The sequence below is a fragment of the Nannobrachium achirus genome (assembly GCF_963921795.1).
Source record: "Nannobrachium achirus genome assembly, chromosome: 11".
Taxonomy (NCBI): Eukaryota; Metazoa; Chordata; class Actinopteri; order Myctophiformes; family Myctophidae; genus Nannobrachium; species Nannobrachium achirus.
The window spans coordinates 54,998,757-55,013,611 of record NC_137820.1 but is presented as its reverse complement, the minus strand read 5'-3'; the positions used below and the strand labels follow the sequence as shown (position 1 = coordinate 55,013,611).

Here is a 14,855-nt window from a genome sequence, read left to right as displayed (position 1 = left end):
GCAGCCGAAATCTAGCAACAGGGTCAGCTATGAAAAAAATCGACTAAAGCAGGTATGAAGGGGTATGATAAAAGGCAGATTTAACCCTATATGTGTTTTGGTCTGGATGTCTCCTTTAAAAAATAACAATAAACAATGTACCTGGTGTCGTTGACAGGGGTGTTGCTGTTGGGTCTCATTCTTTTCCCTCGCCCTCGACCATTCCTCATCTCCAGATCACTGGTCGGAGACTCACAGAACCTAAGAGAACCACAGTCAGAACCACTGTTAGAACCTGACACAAACACAAAACCACTGTTAACCTGACAAAACCATATCACATTGTTAAGCTCAACTATGCTTTGTCTTACTACTGGACACTGGACAGGATACTGTATGTGCAGTGTTTCCCCAAAGGCAGAAGTTGAAGGAGTGGGGGGGAGGCGCAGGTTTTTCGGGTCGGGAATCTTTGCGCGTCCAAGTCCAAAATAAGTGAATATAGGCCACATGAGCACTTTAAACCTATATAGTTCCGCTATGTGAAAATAGACAATCTACAAGCTCACAACCACCATTATTTAAAAGCAACTATACAGAAAAAAAAGCCCAACATGGCTTATAATAATCAGACTTGGCAACACTGCATGTTTCCTCCAACCTAGCCCAACATGGCTTATAATCAGACCTGGCAACACTGCATGTTGTTATTTCATCCACCACTCTGTGACTACTGGCTAGGTTTCTTGCTAACACTAACTAACCGCACATGTAGCTACAAACACCACCAGTCAAAACTCAATACGTTTTGAAATTCATCTCGAGAAATGTACAGCAAGCTATAATAATGTATAGGACAACAGGGTGTACTTCTCCTGTTCTTGTAAATACAATAGTGCGTAGACGAGAGAGTGCTATGTTTCTCCATCGGACAATGTTTAGCCGAGGAGTGCTATACATCTCCATCCAACGCTACGTAACCGAGAGAACAAGTATGCTTCACATGAGCCTTATATTGTTGTGAAAATCCCCTGCATCTTAAAAACGCTTATTTTAATTACAGAAAAAGTCATACTGTGGCGGTCGGATTTAAGGGGTGGCGGCCTGCCACTAATTCATGCATATAGGGGAAACACTGACGTTAACGCAGTGTGGAGGTTTGGTATCTGACACCGGATGGCGGAAGCACATCATTCAGATTCTTGTGGTCTGCTTTAAATAACTGAATTACCGTTGTCAACAAGTAGGTGTCCTACTCGACGCTCTGGGCATCGGGTTAAAAAAGCAGCCAGACAATATTCGCAATCAGCAAATGCTAAGCAGTCATGAAATAAACATGAAATAAACAGCAGGATTGAGGGTTGAGAGAACATTGTGCTTTTTTCTCATTACTTGGTAAGTCAAATGACCCCGCTGTGAGCTGCCCAGACTGTAGCTGCAGACCGAGGCTCAGCTCACCTTTACCGTGCCATCTGTCTTCATAACATGCTTGCTTACTATGCCACAAGAAAGCGGTTGCCACACGAAAAGGAACTAATGGGTTTTATTTATTTAAAACATATATATTATTACAAAAATAAGTAAAAATGTAAATGTTATCGGTGGGCAAGTGATGTAATCGGCATGTGCCAGCACACCGGATAACACGTGCTACAGCAGCAACCTTAGAAAGCATGCATGCGTGCGTACGTACCTGGGGGGAGCCCAGTCATGCCGCGTACAGTCCAGCAGAGTTCCTACGTACGTCTTATTCCTCCAAGTTACATTCACCACCAACATACCTACACAGACACAAGGAGGTCAGACAGACATCAGTATAAGTGTATAAGTGTACAGGTAGTATATGAGCACATTGACCTACAAAAACAGAAACACATAAATACAGAGTTCCATAGCTAAACATGGTTCTCACTACAGTGAGATGAAAAAACATCCTGTTCATGTGTGCACAGTCTCAGGTGTGTACAGGGAGGTGTGAAAGAGTGACTGTATTAGGCTATCTATGACGTGTGACCAATCTGAACACCACTGACTTAGATAAAATTAAATATAAAAATATTTCTGAAAAAATAAAAGCTATTTAAAAGAAAAATGTGCATTTCCTTGTGCACAATTAATTTGCCGGTGACTCAGAGACCTCCTTCTAGAGGTACGACGAAGGGGAAGAAAAACCTCATTCTCTTGCACAAACTCCACGTATGACTGATGGGCAGCTTTGTCTATAGGTATCTGGCACCAATTCGTAGGCCCGTAACACAGTAGACTTCACAACATCATATTTCAAACTCCGTTCTTTCCCACCAATCTACATTGTAATAATAATGGCCACATCATCTGGTCAAATTTAAAGCAGAAACAATGCACTCAAGCGTATTAAAAAAAGAAAAGTTCCGTGGTCGGAAACAGTATTGACTAGGGCATTCACAGAATATTCGAATATCAAAGTTACTATTTGTAGATCGGCTATTTCCACTATCAATGTTCTTTTTAAAAAGTATAAAGTTCAAGTTGTCAAATATGTCAGTCATTTCCTTGTATATTTAGCCTTAGGTTATGTGTCATATCTGCCATGTGCAATTCCAAAGCCTAAAAGTCAAACAGGAATGTTAATTGTCAGCGACAAAAACACAATTAAATCGTTAATCGCAATTATTCGAGTGATAATTAATCGTCACGTGAAATGTCATAATCGTGACAGCCCTACACTTGGACACATTGCTCGTGCTCGTACCGTCCTCCGTCTCCTGCCAAACGATGCCTTCCAGGCTGACACTGGTGCCTGGCTCGCAGGGTCCCAGGCACTCAGGCTCTGTAGACAGAGACACGTCGGCCGTGTTGACGGCCACGGAGCGCGTTCGCACCATCATCTGTTCACACGGCGAAGAAATGTCACTGTTGGCAACAGGAGGCGGGAGGTGCAGCGGGGGAGGGGCAGGGGTGGACACAGGAGATTCAATCTGTGAAAGAGGAAAGGAAGAGGACAAAAGAGAGGAAGAGAGTAAAGATGAGGATGAGAGATGAAATACCAAATTTTCATATTTTAGGTTCAGGTTGACATAACATCCAGTAGAACCAGTCTGCTCAGGGGTTTCAGTGTCTTGCACAAGGGCAGAATGACAATGTACGAACACGTCAATCTACAGTTACCAAAATAGAAGGATGCTGCCCATGTCCATCAGGCACGTGCAAACAGACATCAAAGGGGGCTTGAGCCCCTGCCCTTTTATCCGTCTGTAAAAAGTGCCCTCTTCCAGACCATGAATGCAGTTTTTACCATGGTGAAAGAAATGCAAATGCCCTCTTTCCATGCCATACCTGAAGGCAGCATTCAAGAGAATTGCCTTGTCCAAACTCTCCTGAACTTGAATGCAGCATCTTATGTTGAAAGAATTGACTTGTATTGACTTGATTATGCTTAGTGTGGTATAACGCACCTTAAAATAGCCGACCTCCAAGCTCACAACGCGTTGCAGTGCGTTGAGCTTGGAGGTCTGCTATTTTCGATATTTCCACCAAATGCCCTTTTAGAAATTTTAGCCCCTGCCTCTCTATCATTCTCTGCACGTCCCTGGCATCCATTATGACTTTGGGATGTGCATATTGTGATGTTACATTTGAGTAGACATGGCACTATCCTAGTTCACTATCCTAGTTCAAAAAAAATTATACAATTATACAAAAAGTATACATGATTTGAACTTGAACGGTACATCATTATCAGACTTCAATGTATACCCTTCAACTTCTTTATGCTCCAAATGATTTGTTTTGTAGAAATATTAAACGTTAATTGTCAATGTTCAATCATGTACCCCTCTCACGCGTACCCGGCGCAACAGTTACAACTTCATCCTAGGGGAAACACTGGACGCATTACTTTACCTGGGTTACAAGTATGGATGGTGCTTGTTAATCTGTATTGATAATGAGCACCTTATCAATCCTGCTTATTGATCCAGGTTTTAATCAAGCCCAAAATTGATTATTCTCTAATATTTTGTGGAAACACGTGAGACAAATTGACCAGAACTGGTATATATATTTTTTTCCAATCACAATCAGTAAAGGTATAACAGCCCAAAAAACGAATCTTTAAAAAATGTTTGCCTATCATTAAAACAACCATTCATTAATGTGCAATAAAGTGTTTTTAATGTGCAACAAGCGTTAAATGGCTATATATACTTCTAATTGAATTGAATTCACATTAACTAATAATCCCACTTAAGTGTGTTTTATTGGAACGAGCGTGAAAAGAATACAGCTTGTAGTGACGGCTCTGCTCACTGCATATTGAAAGGCTAGGATAAAGATTCTTCACCATCACGCTTTCCTCCGCTGTGTGTAAAAGCCTGGTGACACAAGGTTATAAACTAAACGACACGATGCTGGTATGCCTCTATAAACTATTCTATTGTACTTGATTGAACCTCTTTTGACACAAGGATGGAGCAGATTGGAGTGTGTTGTACTAATTAGTGTTGCCCGATCCCGATCACGTGATCGGATCGGCCGCCGATATGGCCGTTTTTATAAGATCGGAGATCGGGGAAAAAAAATCGAAAAAAAAAAAAAATTTTTTTTTTTTTTTTCAAAAAAAATTTTTCTGGGAGTACTGAAAGTTACAGGTAAGGTGAATGCGATATGAAATGTAAGCTTACCATAATCACAGTAATCCTTAATCATTTTCAATCATATTCAAGGGCTTTTGGAGAAATGAGACAGACAGAGCACTGCAGAGGGAAGGTGATTGTGTCAGACTCTGTGTACAGCTGGCAGCTGATGCCAATAAGTAGTAATTGGCCCCTTGCTAATGGATCAAAGGAAGGCAATTATGTCTCTCTGCACTGTCAACTAGCTCAGTGGTTCTCAACCTGTGGGTCGGGACCCCCAGGGGGGTCCTCAAATTATTTTGGGGGGGTCCCCAGATGATTAACTTAATGTGCAACATTGTTTTCTCTCTCAACAGTAAACAAATCAACATAAAGTTTAAGTGTATAGAGGGTATCTGCACATTTCGAAAGTGAAAAATTAAGGACTTTTTAATACCTCTAAAATGACAAATTAAACATTGGCCAAATTGTCAAATATTAAAGCCAGAAATTGTGAAAATAGCCGATCTACATGCTCACAACTCCTCGCGTTGCGAGGCGTTGTGACTTTTTAATACCTCTAAAATGACAAATTAAACATTGGCCAAATTGTCAAATATTAAAGCCAGAAATTGTGAAAATAGCCGATCTACATGCTCACAACTCCTCGCGTTGCGAGGCGTTGTGAGCATGTAGATCTGCTATTTTCACAATAGAACCGTGTTATACAAAATATACTTCCTCAACTCTTCAGGGTCGGGGGTCCCCAGTTAAAATATGATTATTTTGGGGGTCACGGCCTGAAAAGGTTGAGAACCAAGTGATAGAATGAATAGAATTTTTTTTTCTTCTCAATGCCTTGCCAAAAGATCGGATCGGGAAAGATCGGGATCGAATCGGAAGCAATAATATTTGATCGGTATCGGATCGGGAGCAAAAAAACCCTGATCGGGGCATCCCTAGTACTAATGCTACAATTTGTTCAGTTACACAAACTATACCACCGCACAACAGCACTGCACAGCATTGTGGCGCAATGCTGAAACCTTTTCTATACATAATCTCACCACTCACACATTATTGTGTTAAGAGGTAAAAGAGAAACATGGCAAGAACACCAGATCAGTACCCATGAAAAGAAATAGACACAAGAAACTAAACTGGACGTGGTAGAAAAACATGGAAAAATGCTATGCGCATCCTGCGAAAAAACATGGAAACACCAATGTTCTAAGGGCACAACCAAACCAACAGGTTAAGGGACATCACATCAGTGCATTTGCAACATGCAGCTAAGGAGCACTGCAATACAGCAAAGCAGTTATGATGAACACATTTCTGCTCAAACTTGGACACCACATGTCACAAAATGACATCAATTAGCTTTGTATAAACATGCATGAACAGCATAGTGAATCTACCATAAATACATGGAAGAGCTAGTGATCAGTCAGGTGGTGCACACGTGCATATTGGTATTATACACACACGCAAATGATGTGTGTTATTACATATGGCCGTCTTAAACATTTGTCTGGTAAATTATAACCTTACTGGTCACATTGGCAGGCCAAAGAAATGCCAGTTCTCAAACTCAACACCAAGAGAAGAAAGAGACAGAGGAGAGAGAGAGAGAGAGAGAGAGAATGTCTCTCAATTGAGGAACATGAAATGGGTTCTTGGCAGGAGAAAAATATGCTGTGGCCCCAATTCACTGTATTCACACTGCATTCCTATGCGCGCACACACACCTCCCCACAACTCGTTTTGGTTCAGAACGAAGCCTGGGGCCACTCCACTCTAACAGGCTCTGGAAAGGAGAGGCTGGCATGAGTGAGCACACACACAGTCACACACACGATAATGTTGACAATGACTGTGTTAGACCATACAGCAGGGGTTGACACTAAGGTCTCAGAGGCACTTGCCCGACGGGCAAGTACAGGTCATGTTCTACTTGCCCTCAGGTCTTGGCCAATCTGTCAGATTCTACATATTCCATCAACATTGTTGGCCAACAATAACCTGAGAGAAATTACTGCAAAGCAGAACTCCCGGCCACACCACGGCTCGATAATCATCATAAAATTGAGGAAATAGCCAGCACACAAACAATGAATGGCCGCACTGCGAGCTTGTAGATCTGCTATTTTCTTTAAATCGCGAACCTATGTTTCTATATCAGCAATCTGGCTAGCCATCGTCAAAGAAAAGGTCCTTTTCACTTAACTGGAGCTCAGTTAATCTGTTCTTGAGAGACTACTATGTCAGTGGTTCTCAAACCTTTTCAAGTGAAGGACCCCCCAAAATGATATTTATTTGGCCACGGACCTCAAACTCAAAATATTTAGTTCCAGGGACCACCCAGAAGCAAAATCTGAGTTACAAACGTTCGCTTTGAAAATACATATATTCAAAGATTTGCACACATATTCACGACTTTTTCAAAAATAGCAGATCTACATTACCTGACTTTCGCCAGATGGTGGCAGCATTGCTTATGCATTGCTTTACCATCTGGGTTCACTTGCGGAGGAGGGGTTCCCTTCGGAATGTCCCTGGCCGGACCAATCAGCGGCAGCTATGGGCGGGCTCTGAGCCAATAGAGTCTGATTGCAGACCACGTGGAAACCCAGGAGGCGGATTCTGGGTGCAACGTCATGCAGACAGGCCAATATGAGTCGTTGGAGTTGGCACGGCCATATCCAATCACCTGCTTTAGAATTTTAAAAAATGGCCCGCCCCTTACATCGGTTGTGCTGGACCGAGTCCAGATGGTAGAAGCAGAGCGTTATGCAGGCATACGCAATGCTGCAAACCATCTGGCGAAAGTCAGGTTAAGATCTACAAGCTGTGAGCTTATATATCTGCTATTTTTCACTGGTTAAAGCATTCAATAATTCTAGGCCTAAATGGGTTTTAAATGAGGCGCAAGAGGGGGATGCTGGTGGACAACAACAGGTCTTCCTGACTCTCGAACACAAATGATGAAAGTACAAAATGATGCAAAGATTTGATCAAAGATTTACAAACACAAAACTGACATCTTGAAATATCCCAATTTTATAAACATGGAACATGACATCTTGAAATATCCCAATTTTATAAACATGGAACAAAGACAGACACATTTTGCTGAAGCTGCAAATCGCACAAATATTTGTACATAATACATCACTGTGAGTAAAATGTTACTATTGATATTTCTGTTAGTGTTAGACGATTATCTTTTCATCACTACTTTGGAGAAAGAGGGACAAATAACTGGATGCTAGATGGTGACACAACAGCTGTTGTTTGAGAAGAGAAGTCTTACCTGGAGGCACCGTTCATAGACAAAAGCCTGACTTAACACATGCACTCATGCACTCTCTTCAGACTGACAACACACACACCCAGAGCACCCAGGGGAGGCTGTGAAGTGCTAGTAACCTTGGTGACACCTGTGCTCGAGCTGTCAGCCAATAAACAGTGTGTGTGTGTGTGTGTGTGTGTGTGTGTGTGTGTGTGTGTGTGTGTGTGTGTGTGTGTGTGTGTGTGTGTGTGTCATTCTCTACAACAGCAGAGATACGTATATGCGTAAAGGCAATATGCTTCTGCACTGTTAAATAGGCCAACATCTAATCTAAGATTAGTGGGACTCTTTCAAATGACCACCAGTGAGTCCCGGGACTAATTTAATGATCTAATATCTAATAAATATAGATATCGGTATTGGAAATGAAGAGTTGGACAATATCTTTATATCGGTTATCGGTGAAAAGCCAATGTTGGACATGCCTAGAGATTATATAACCAGCTTTAGAGCTGCATCTATCAATTCTTTTCGTAGTGATTGCTCTATCGATTACGTTTTCAATTAATCAAATAATCAAGAGGCGCTTATTATTTTATTTTATATAGTCAACAAATTAATTAACCAATTTAGCTCCATTTTATACTTTGTCGCACAACGGTGTCAAGCTAAAGTAGTGAAAAATGAAGATGCTTAAGCTCACAACTGCAACGCATTGTGGCTATTTTCACTGTATTTGAACGTTTAGGAATTGTTTTGAAACTTTTCTCACCTATAATGACATGTCGCAATTTCCGCATATAAGTCCAAGCAATTAATTTACTAAATTATGCATTCTTATTATTTATTCAAATCGATTAAATTGATTAGTTTGATTAACTGTTGCACCCTACTCACTATCAGCGTCTAGAGCTGTAAACAACTCTAGTGGAAGCTGTAGTATTGTTACTACAAACTGTCTTCTGTCATAATCTTTAACACCCCTCACTGTGAGGCACAGCTGAACTCTGACCTTTAGCTGGGGTCACACTGTCTCTCAGAATGTTCTGCAACTATCCAGGCAGGAGACAAACACACACACACATCTTTGTATATTTAGGTTGTGTCATATCTGCCATGTGCAACTTAAAGCTATACTGTGTAAGTTGCTAAACTAGTGGTCAGTAGCGGTATTGCTTTTTTCGGCCGTTTTTCGCCCGGAGTCGTCGCGGACCACCGCCGCGGACCACCGGAGCGGCGCCGCAAACCACCACGACCGATACAAATCCGTGGAGGGGTAGAACGCATGGTAGAACGTAATTTTCTGGACAGGATTTGGGGATTAAGAGGTTTAGAATCCTTCAGATCCTTCACCATGGTAAACACTGTAGCTGAGGGAAGCTACTTCCTGAAGATACTGGCAGATACGCCTGTGATTGGCCGGTAGTGTACCATGTGTTTATGATCCGCGATATGATTGGCCAACGTATACAGATGATGCAGATGACGTCATTTTGCTGCGGAATTCTCCCCCCCTCACGGCTCATAGAAAACATATAAAGAGAAGGCTTTAGAAGCTGAAATTAACGGAGTGGGGGTTCTAAAACTTTAGCGATTTAACAGTTAGGACAATTTTAAGATTTGTTTTATAAAAAAAGTTACATGGTATAACTTTAAAAGCCAAACAAATGTAATTGTCAACGACAAAAACACAATTAAATCGTTAATCGCGGTTATTTGAGTGACAATTAATCGTCATGTAAAATGTCATAATCGTGACAGCCCTACAAACACTGACAACACTGAAACAAGCATGCAAACGGACGAAGCAAATCAGCCTATTCATTGAGAAGAGATCCATCCGCAATGGAACACTTCAATAACAACAACAGACTGCATTTAGCTACACAAAGACAGGATGTGTGTGTGTGTGTGTGTGTGTGTGTGTGTGTGTGTGTGTGTGTGTGTGTGTGTGTGTGTGTGTGTGTGTGAGAGAGAGTACTGTAGTTATTCACGGCTGGAAACAGGAATCTTCAGTACATTTCGGAAAAGGAAAAATTGTGGAATTCCTGAGGAATGTGAGCTGGACAGTGTTGAAGCAGAGCAGCTGTGTGTATGGCACATCACACGTGCGTGCCCGGCTGCACGCAGTCACACACACTGCCCTGGGAACACAAGACAATAGAGATTTGGGAGAATGACACCGTTGGACAGTGTTCCATTTTAAAGCTCAGTTCATTCATCAGGGCACAGATTGTAACAGATCAGAGGCCAGTTGTAGAGTAGACTCTGTTTAAGAGTCTGTTCTCATGTGAACTACTGGATCACATGGGAGATTACACATCAAGAGACCCATTTAAATGAGTGTGTGTGTGTGCGCGCACGCGTGTGTGCGTGCATTCGTGCGCGCATGTCTGCCTGTGTGTGTACTTGCAAATGAACACATACAGGTTGACATCACTAATAAAGAAATGTCATGTTAACAAGAGCGATAGTGTGAGTGTGTGTGTGTGTGTGTGTGCACGTTAGGGGGAGAGAGTAAGCAGGCATTGACACTAAGGCTTGCCCACCTGCCCCCGGCAGGTAAATAAAACGTTCGGGCAGGTGAAGTTGGGACGCAACCATCTAACACAACACAAGAAATCTGTCTAAACACCTGAACGTGGCCTGAGCGCTCTGTCTTCTGGTCTGTGGAATGTAAAATAAAAGCACTGTTTACCTAATGTGCTGTTTTCACTGTTGCAACACTTAAAAATATAAAATAGGGTGAGTCCGAGGTCATATTCAATAATCACAGCTATGTAGGTATTTGGATAAACATGTAGGTATGACATTTATCGCACAGCCCCAGGGGGTGTGTTAAATTGAGCGGTAATTAAAATCTTACCTATCATTTTATAATGGAAGATTTACTTTTCAGGCAAGTGGGCAATGCTGGGCATAACCTTTGAGCAAGTAGAACATGACCTATACTTGCCCGATGGGCAAGTGCCTCTGAGACCTTAGTGTCACTGTCAACCCCTGTGTAGGTTTATAGAGCTGTGCCCTCTTCCCCTTGACTGCACCAGGAAAGCTGTGTGTTGACTGGTTGAGGAATGTAGCTGAATACAATAAGACCAGTCACACTACAGAACACACACACAGGGTGAAGAGATGTGAGGCCTGCACACGGGTGTGTGTGTGTAGGGATGGAGCTCGTACATTTTTATTGATAATGAGCACCTTATCGATCATGCTTATCAAGCCAGGCTTTTATCGAGCCCACTATTGAGCATTTTCTATTTTTTTGTGGTGAGACAACAATACCGTATTGGCCCGAATATAGGACGATATTTTATTCTAATAAACATATCCTCAAAATAGGGAGTCGTCCTATAATTGGGCATTAGACCTTTCACCGGGGAGATACGTTATGTATCTTTCAGGACCTTTCCCTGCTCTCTCACAGCCCCCGCGAGCTCCTGCAGTCATGTAGTGTACCGTAATTACCGTACACTACATGATTGATGTGCAGCGAACTGTGGACCTCGGCTCATTTCGCCTCCCGTTTGGCAAAGTCGAATGGCTTTGGCATTGGACTTACCGGGCCGCGTGCGTGTGCGTTGTTCTCGCGAACATCGGCGTGGATGACGGGCGCACATGTGATCTTTAGCGTGGAAGTTTAATCCCAACAGCAACTGAAGTTATGCAAGCTACGCTGGCTGCATAGCAGCCAATGGTTCCTGTTTACAATGAACCGTCGCATCTGAATGATGAAACGGGCCGCAAAGCTTGATGGGAAATGTAGTTTGTTATTGTGCTTTTCACAGTCTGAATTGTGAATGTTGTTTTTGAATAGAAGTTGACTTTGATGGTTAATGCAATACAATACAGCAGAATGTTATCTCTGTATAAGCTTTTCTATAATAATTTTACAATAATAACGTTTTTCTTTATAAATAACTTAATATAATATAATATATAATATTTTGTCTTCAACATATTTTTTTCCAAAATGATAATTGAAAAATAGGGGTTGTCTTATAATCAGAGTCGTACTAAATTCGGGCTAATACGGTATATTCTGAAGCTTTTTTTTTAAATATATTATATGTATAGCATAGTTTTACAGTACTATTAATACATTATGAATAATAGCCTACTGTAAAACTATACTATAAACAGTATATTTATAGTGTACTGTAAACTATAGTCTAACATGCATATGAACAGAAAATGCATAGTTATTCTTTCTTTGTTTGCACTACATTTGACTAGGGCCTTCAAATACAGTACTTTAACAGACAGAATGCAAGTAAACTTTTTACTTTTGGAAAATTATATTTGAAGAAACTATATATGTGCACCGTCTCTTTAAAAATGTAATGTTTATAAGTCATAGTACGACGTTGTCAAACAACAAAAAATCACACCCGTGTGAAGTGGAGCTGTGTGTGTGTGTGTGTGTGTGTGTGTGTGTGTGTGTGGATCATGTGTACCGATTTTTGTGACATTTGAAGAAAATATGTAGGAAAAGGAGCAAAAAGTGTGTTTTGGAGAAAATTCAAGATGGCGGAAAATCTATCATGGCGCAAATGGGCGTGGCCTATATGGGGAGATGCGTCATGACCCAAGGAATCCAGGGAAAAAATATTTTTAATTTTCCGACCTACGGTTCAAGAGTTACAGGCCAAAACGTAAAGTGGGGTGTTATGGCGCCACCATGCGGCCAAATGACACAATTATTTTTTTATTTAATCCTTGAAATCATTATGAACCTCCTCTCCAAGTCTTGAAACTCTAGCCCCTATGGTTTGCGAGAGACAAATAATTGAATGTGAGTTTTTGCGATTCCCATTATAAGTCAATGGGGAAAATTAATTCACTAATAAATTAATATCAATTAAACTATTGAACCTTTCTCTTAGCAAGTTACTAGCCCACGATTCCCGAGTAAGCCGGTCGATTTGACATATGGCGCGAGTGTGTGGTGGCAAAACTGTGGGACTAGTAGCGTGCCGAAGTTTAGGAAGTTCAGGCTACATACACACAGACAGACAGACAGACCCACACAGCCACGTATAGGGAGCCTGTGCTTCACACAGCTCCAAAAATACCCAATCTTATCTACAAGCTCAAGCTCGCACCGCGAGCTTGTAGATCTGCTCTTTTCGGTAGACTGAGAAGTCGTCGCACATTGAATACGTCACGCTGGCGACGCTACAGATTCATTCGCATGGAGCGATATATTATAACTCTATTGCAGGGATTTGAGTACCCAAACGGATTATTATCAGTGGAATTATCAATATACTCAATCACCACATACTTTGGGTGGAAGAGAACGGTTGTCCCGCTGCTGCAACAGCCGACGGCGGCATTGTTTCAACTCGTCGCAGACATGCACTTGGCCTGGGTCTTATGTGATGCACTAATGGACACGTGCCTTTGCATTGTCGAAGTGTTCCCTCCGTAACAACCGTGCTGCATTTATTGCATTTAGCTCTCCCCTTGTCTTTTCTAAAATGTAGCCAAACTTTTGAGCGTTTCACGCGTTCCACCATTGTTCCACGGAGTGCACCTGCAAACAACACAACATGACGCAACCTCTCGCTGAGCGGCTACGTCCCGTCCCATGACGAGACGTCATGCCGCTTACCCGATAACAGGCTCGACAAGCCAAAAGATCATTGTTACCCGGGTCTCGATAAATTCAGAACCGGGTCTGTAATGGACCCGGCTTTCGGGCTCCATCCCTGTGTGTGTGTGTGTGTGTGTGTGTGTGTGTGTGTGTGTGTGTGTGTGTGTGTGTGTGTGTGTGTATATGAGAGTGCCACTTAATCCTGGTTCTTGGTCCTTTCACTCCAGAGCCCATCTGTGTGTGAACACAAATGTTCACCTCTGCAAACACCCGTTTGATGTCCATGTGTGTAAAACAACTCAACCACCGCAGCCACTAGTTATACAAACAGTCCCATACAGTATGTACCCACAGTGCCTTCATCTGAATACCTTGTTTGTTTGAATTTTGTCAACTACTAGTATGTCATGATGATCTGACATATATTGGGAACCGACTTAATTTTCCTGGGACCCACACAAATGCCCACCTGTGGGTCCTGGGGACTCGCTACATTGAAAACATATCAGGTTCACAACGTCACATATCTCCACTTAGAACAGGGGCGTCAATTGGGTATGGCAGGGGTATGCAGCTGCCATACCCTGGGTCCAGGGGGGAGAATACAAGTTACTTTAAAATATAAATCCATGAATGTCTCTTTGTCTATCTGTGCTGGTTATGTTGTTAAATTACAGTAAAATAACTACGAATGCAAAATTTAAAGGAGTAGTTCACCCCAAAATGACTTTTTTTTCTATTGATTACTCAGGCCATGGAGAGTAAAGTTCAATAATATTTTTAGTTTTTTGTCACATTCCTAAGACAACATTTTGATTCGAGTAAATTTACGGGTCACCATCCGGAATCAATGGGGGTAAATTTATTGTTATCACATTTTTGTCTTAGGAATGTGACAAAAACCAAAAGATATTATTGAACTCTACTCTCCATGGCCTGAGTAATCAATAGAAAAAAAGTCATTTTGGGGGTGAACTACTCCTTTAACAAGGTATTATAATTATATTCTCCACACTTTTATTCTCCCCATCTTGACAGAATAGTATATTCCCAGGTTCCGCAGGTCAGCTGCACAGGTGCAATTCATTATTGTTAATTGTGGCACGTTTACGCCAAGTTTAGCCACACTTGAACAACTGTTCCAGGCTGCCATATCCAGCTCAAGAAACCATAGAAATTTTGGGGGAAAAAAATAGAATGTACTTCTTAACCCTTTCCAAGCCACGGGGAGCCCCTTAATATTAAAACCGTACTATATCGGACTTCCTAGGGGGGGAGGGGCAGCCAATCGTCTTTTCCCGTACTTTCCCGTATTTACCGAAATAAATGATTTTCATCCGAAAATCGGCGATTGTCTAACCTTCCCTAGTCACCACTCGTGCATTGATAGCTC

At 41.8% G+C, this 14,855-nt stretch overlaps 1 protein-coding gene across 1 annotated transcript in view; it reads right to left on the bottom strand.

Moving 5' to 3' along the window:
- The window catches only part of LOC308293877 (zinc finger protein 609-like), a 45,005-nt gene that overhangs the window by 7,467 nt on the left and 22,683 nt on the right, over nt 1-14,855 (bottom strand). Inside the window, exons 3-5 of the mRNA XM_080736525.1 lie at nt 2,708-2,933; nt 1,670-1,757; nt 142-240 (exon numbers count right to left, since the gene is read on the bottom strand). Of these exons, the coding sequence (XP_080592651.1) occupies nt 142-240; nt 1,670-1,757; nt 2,708-2,933 (413 nt within the window). The remainder of the gene's footprint in view (nt 1-141; nt 241-1,669; nt 1,758-2,707; nt 2,934-14,855) is intronic.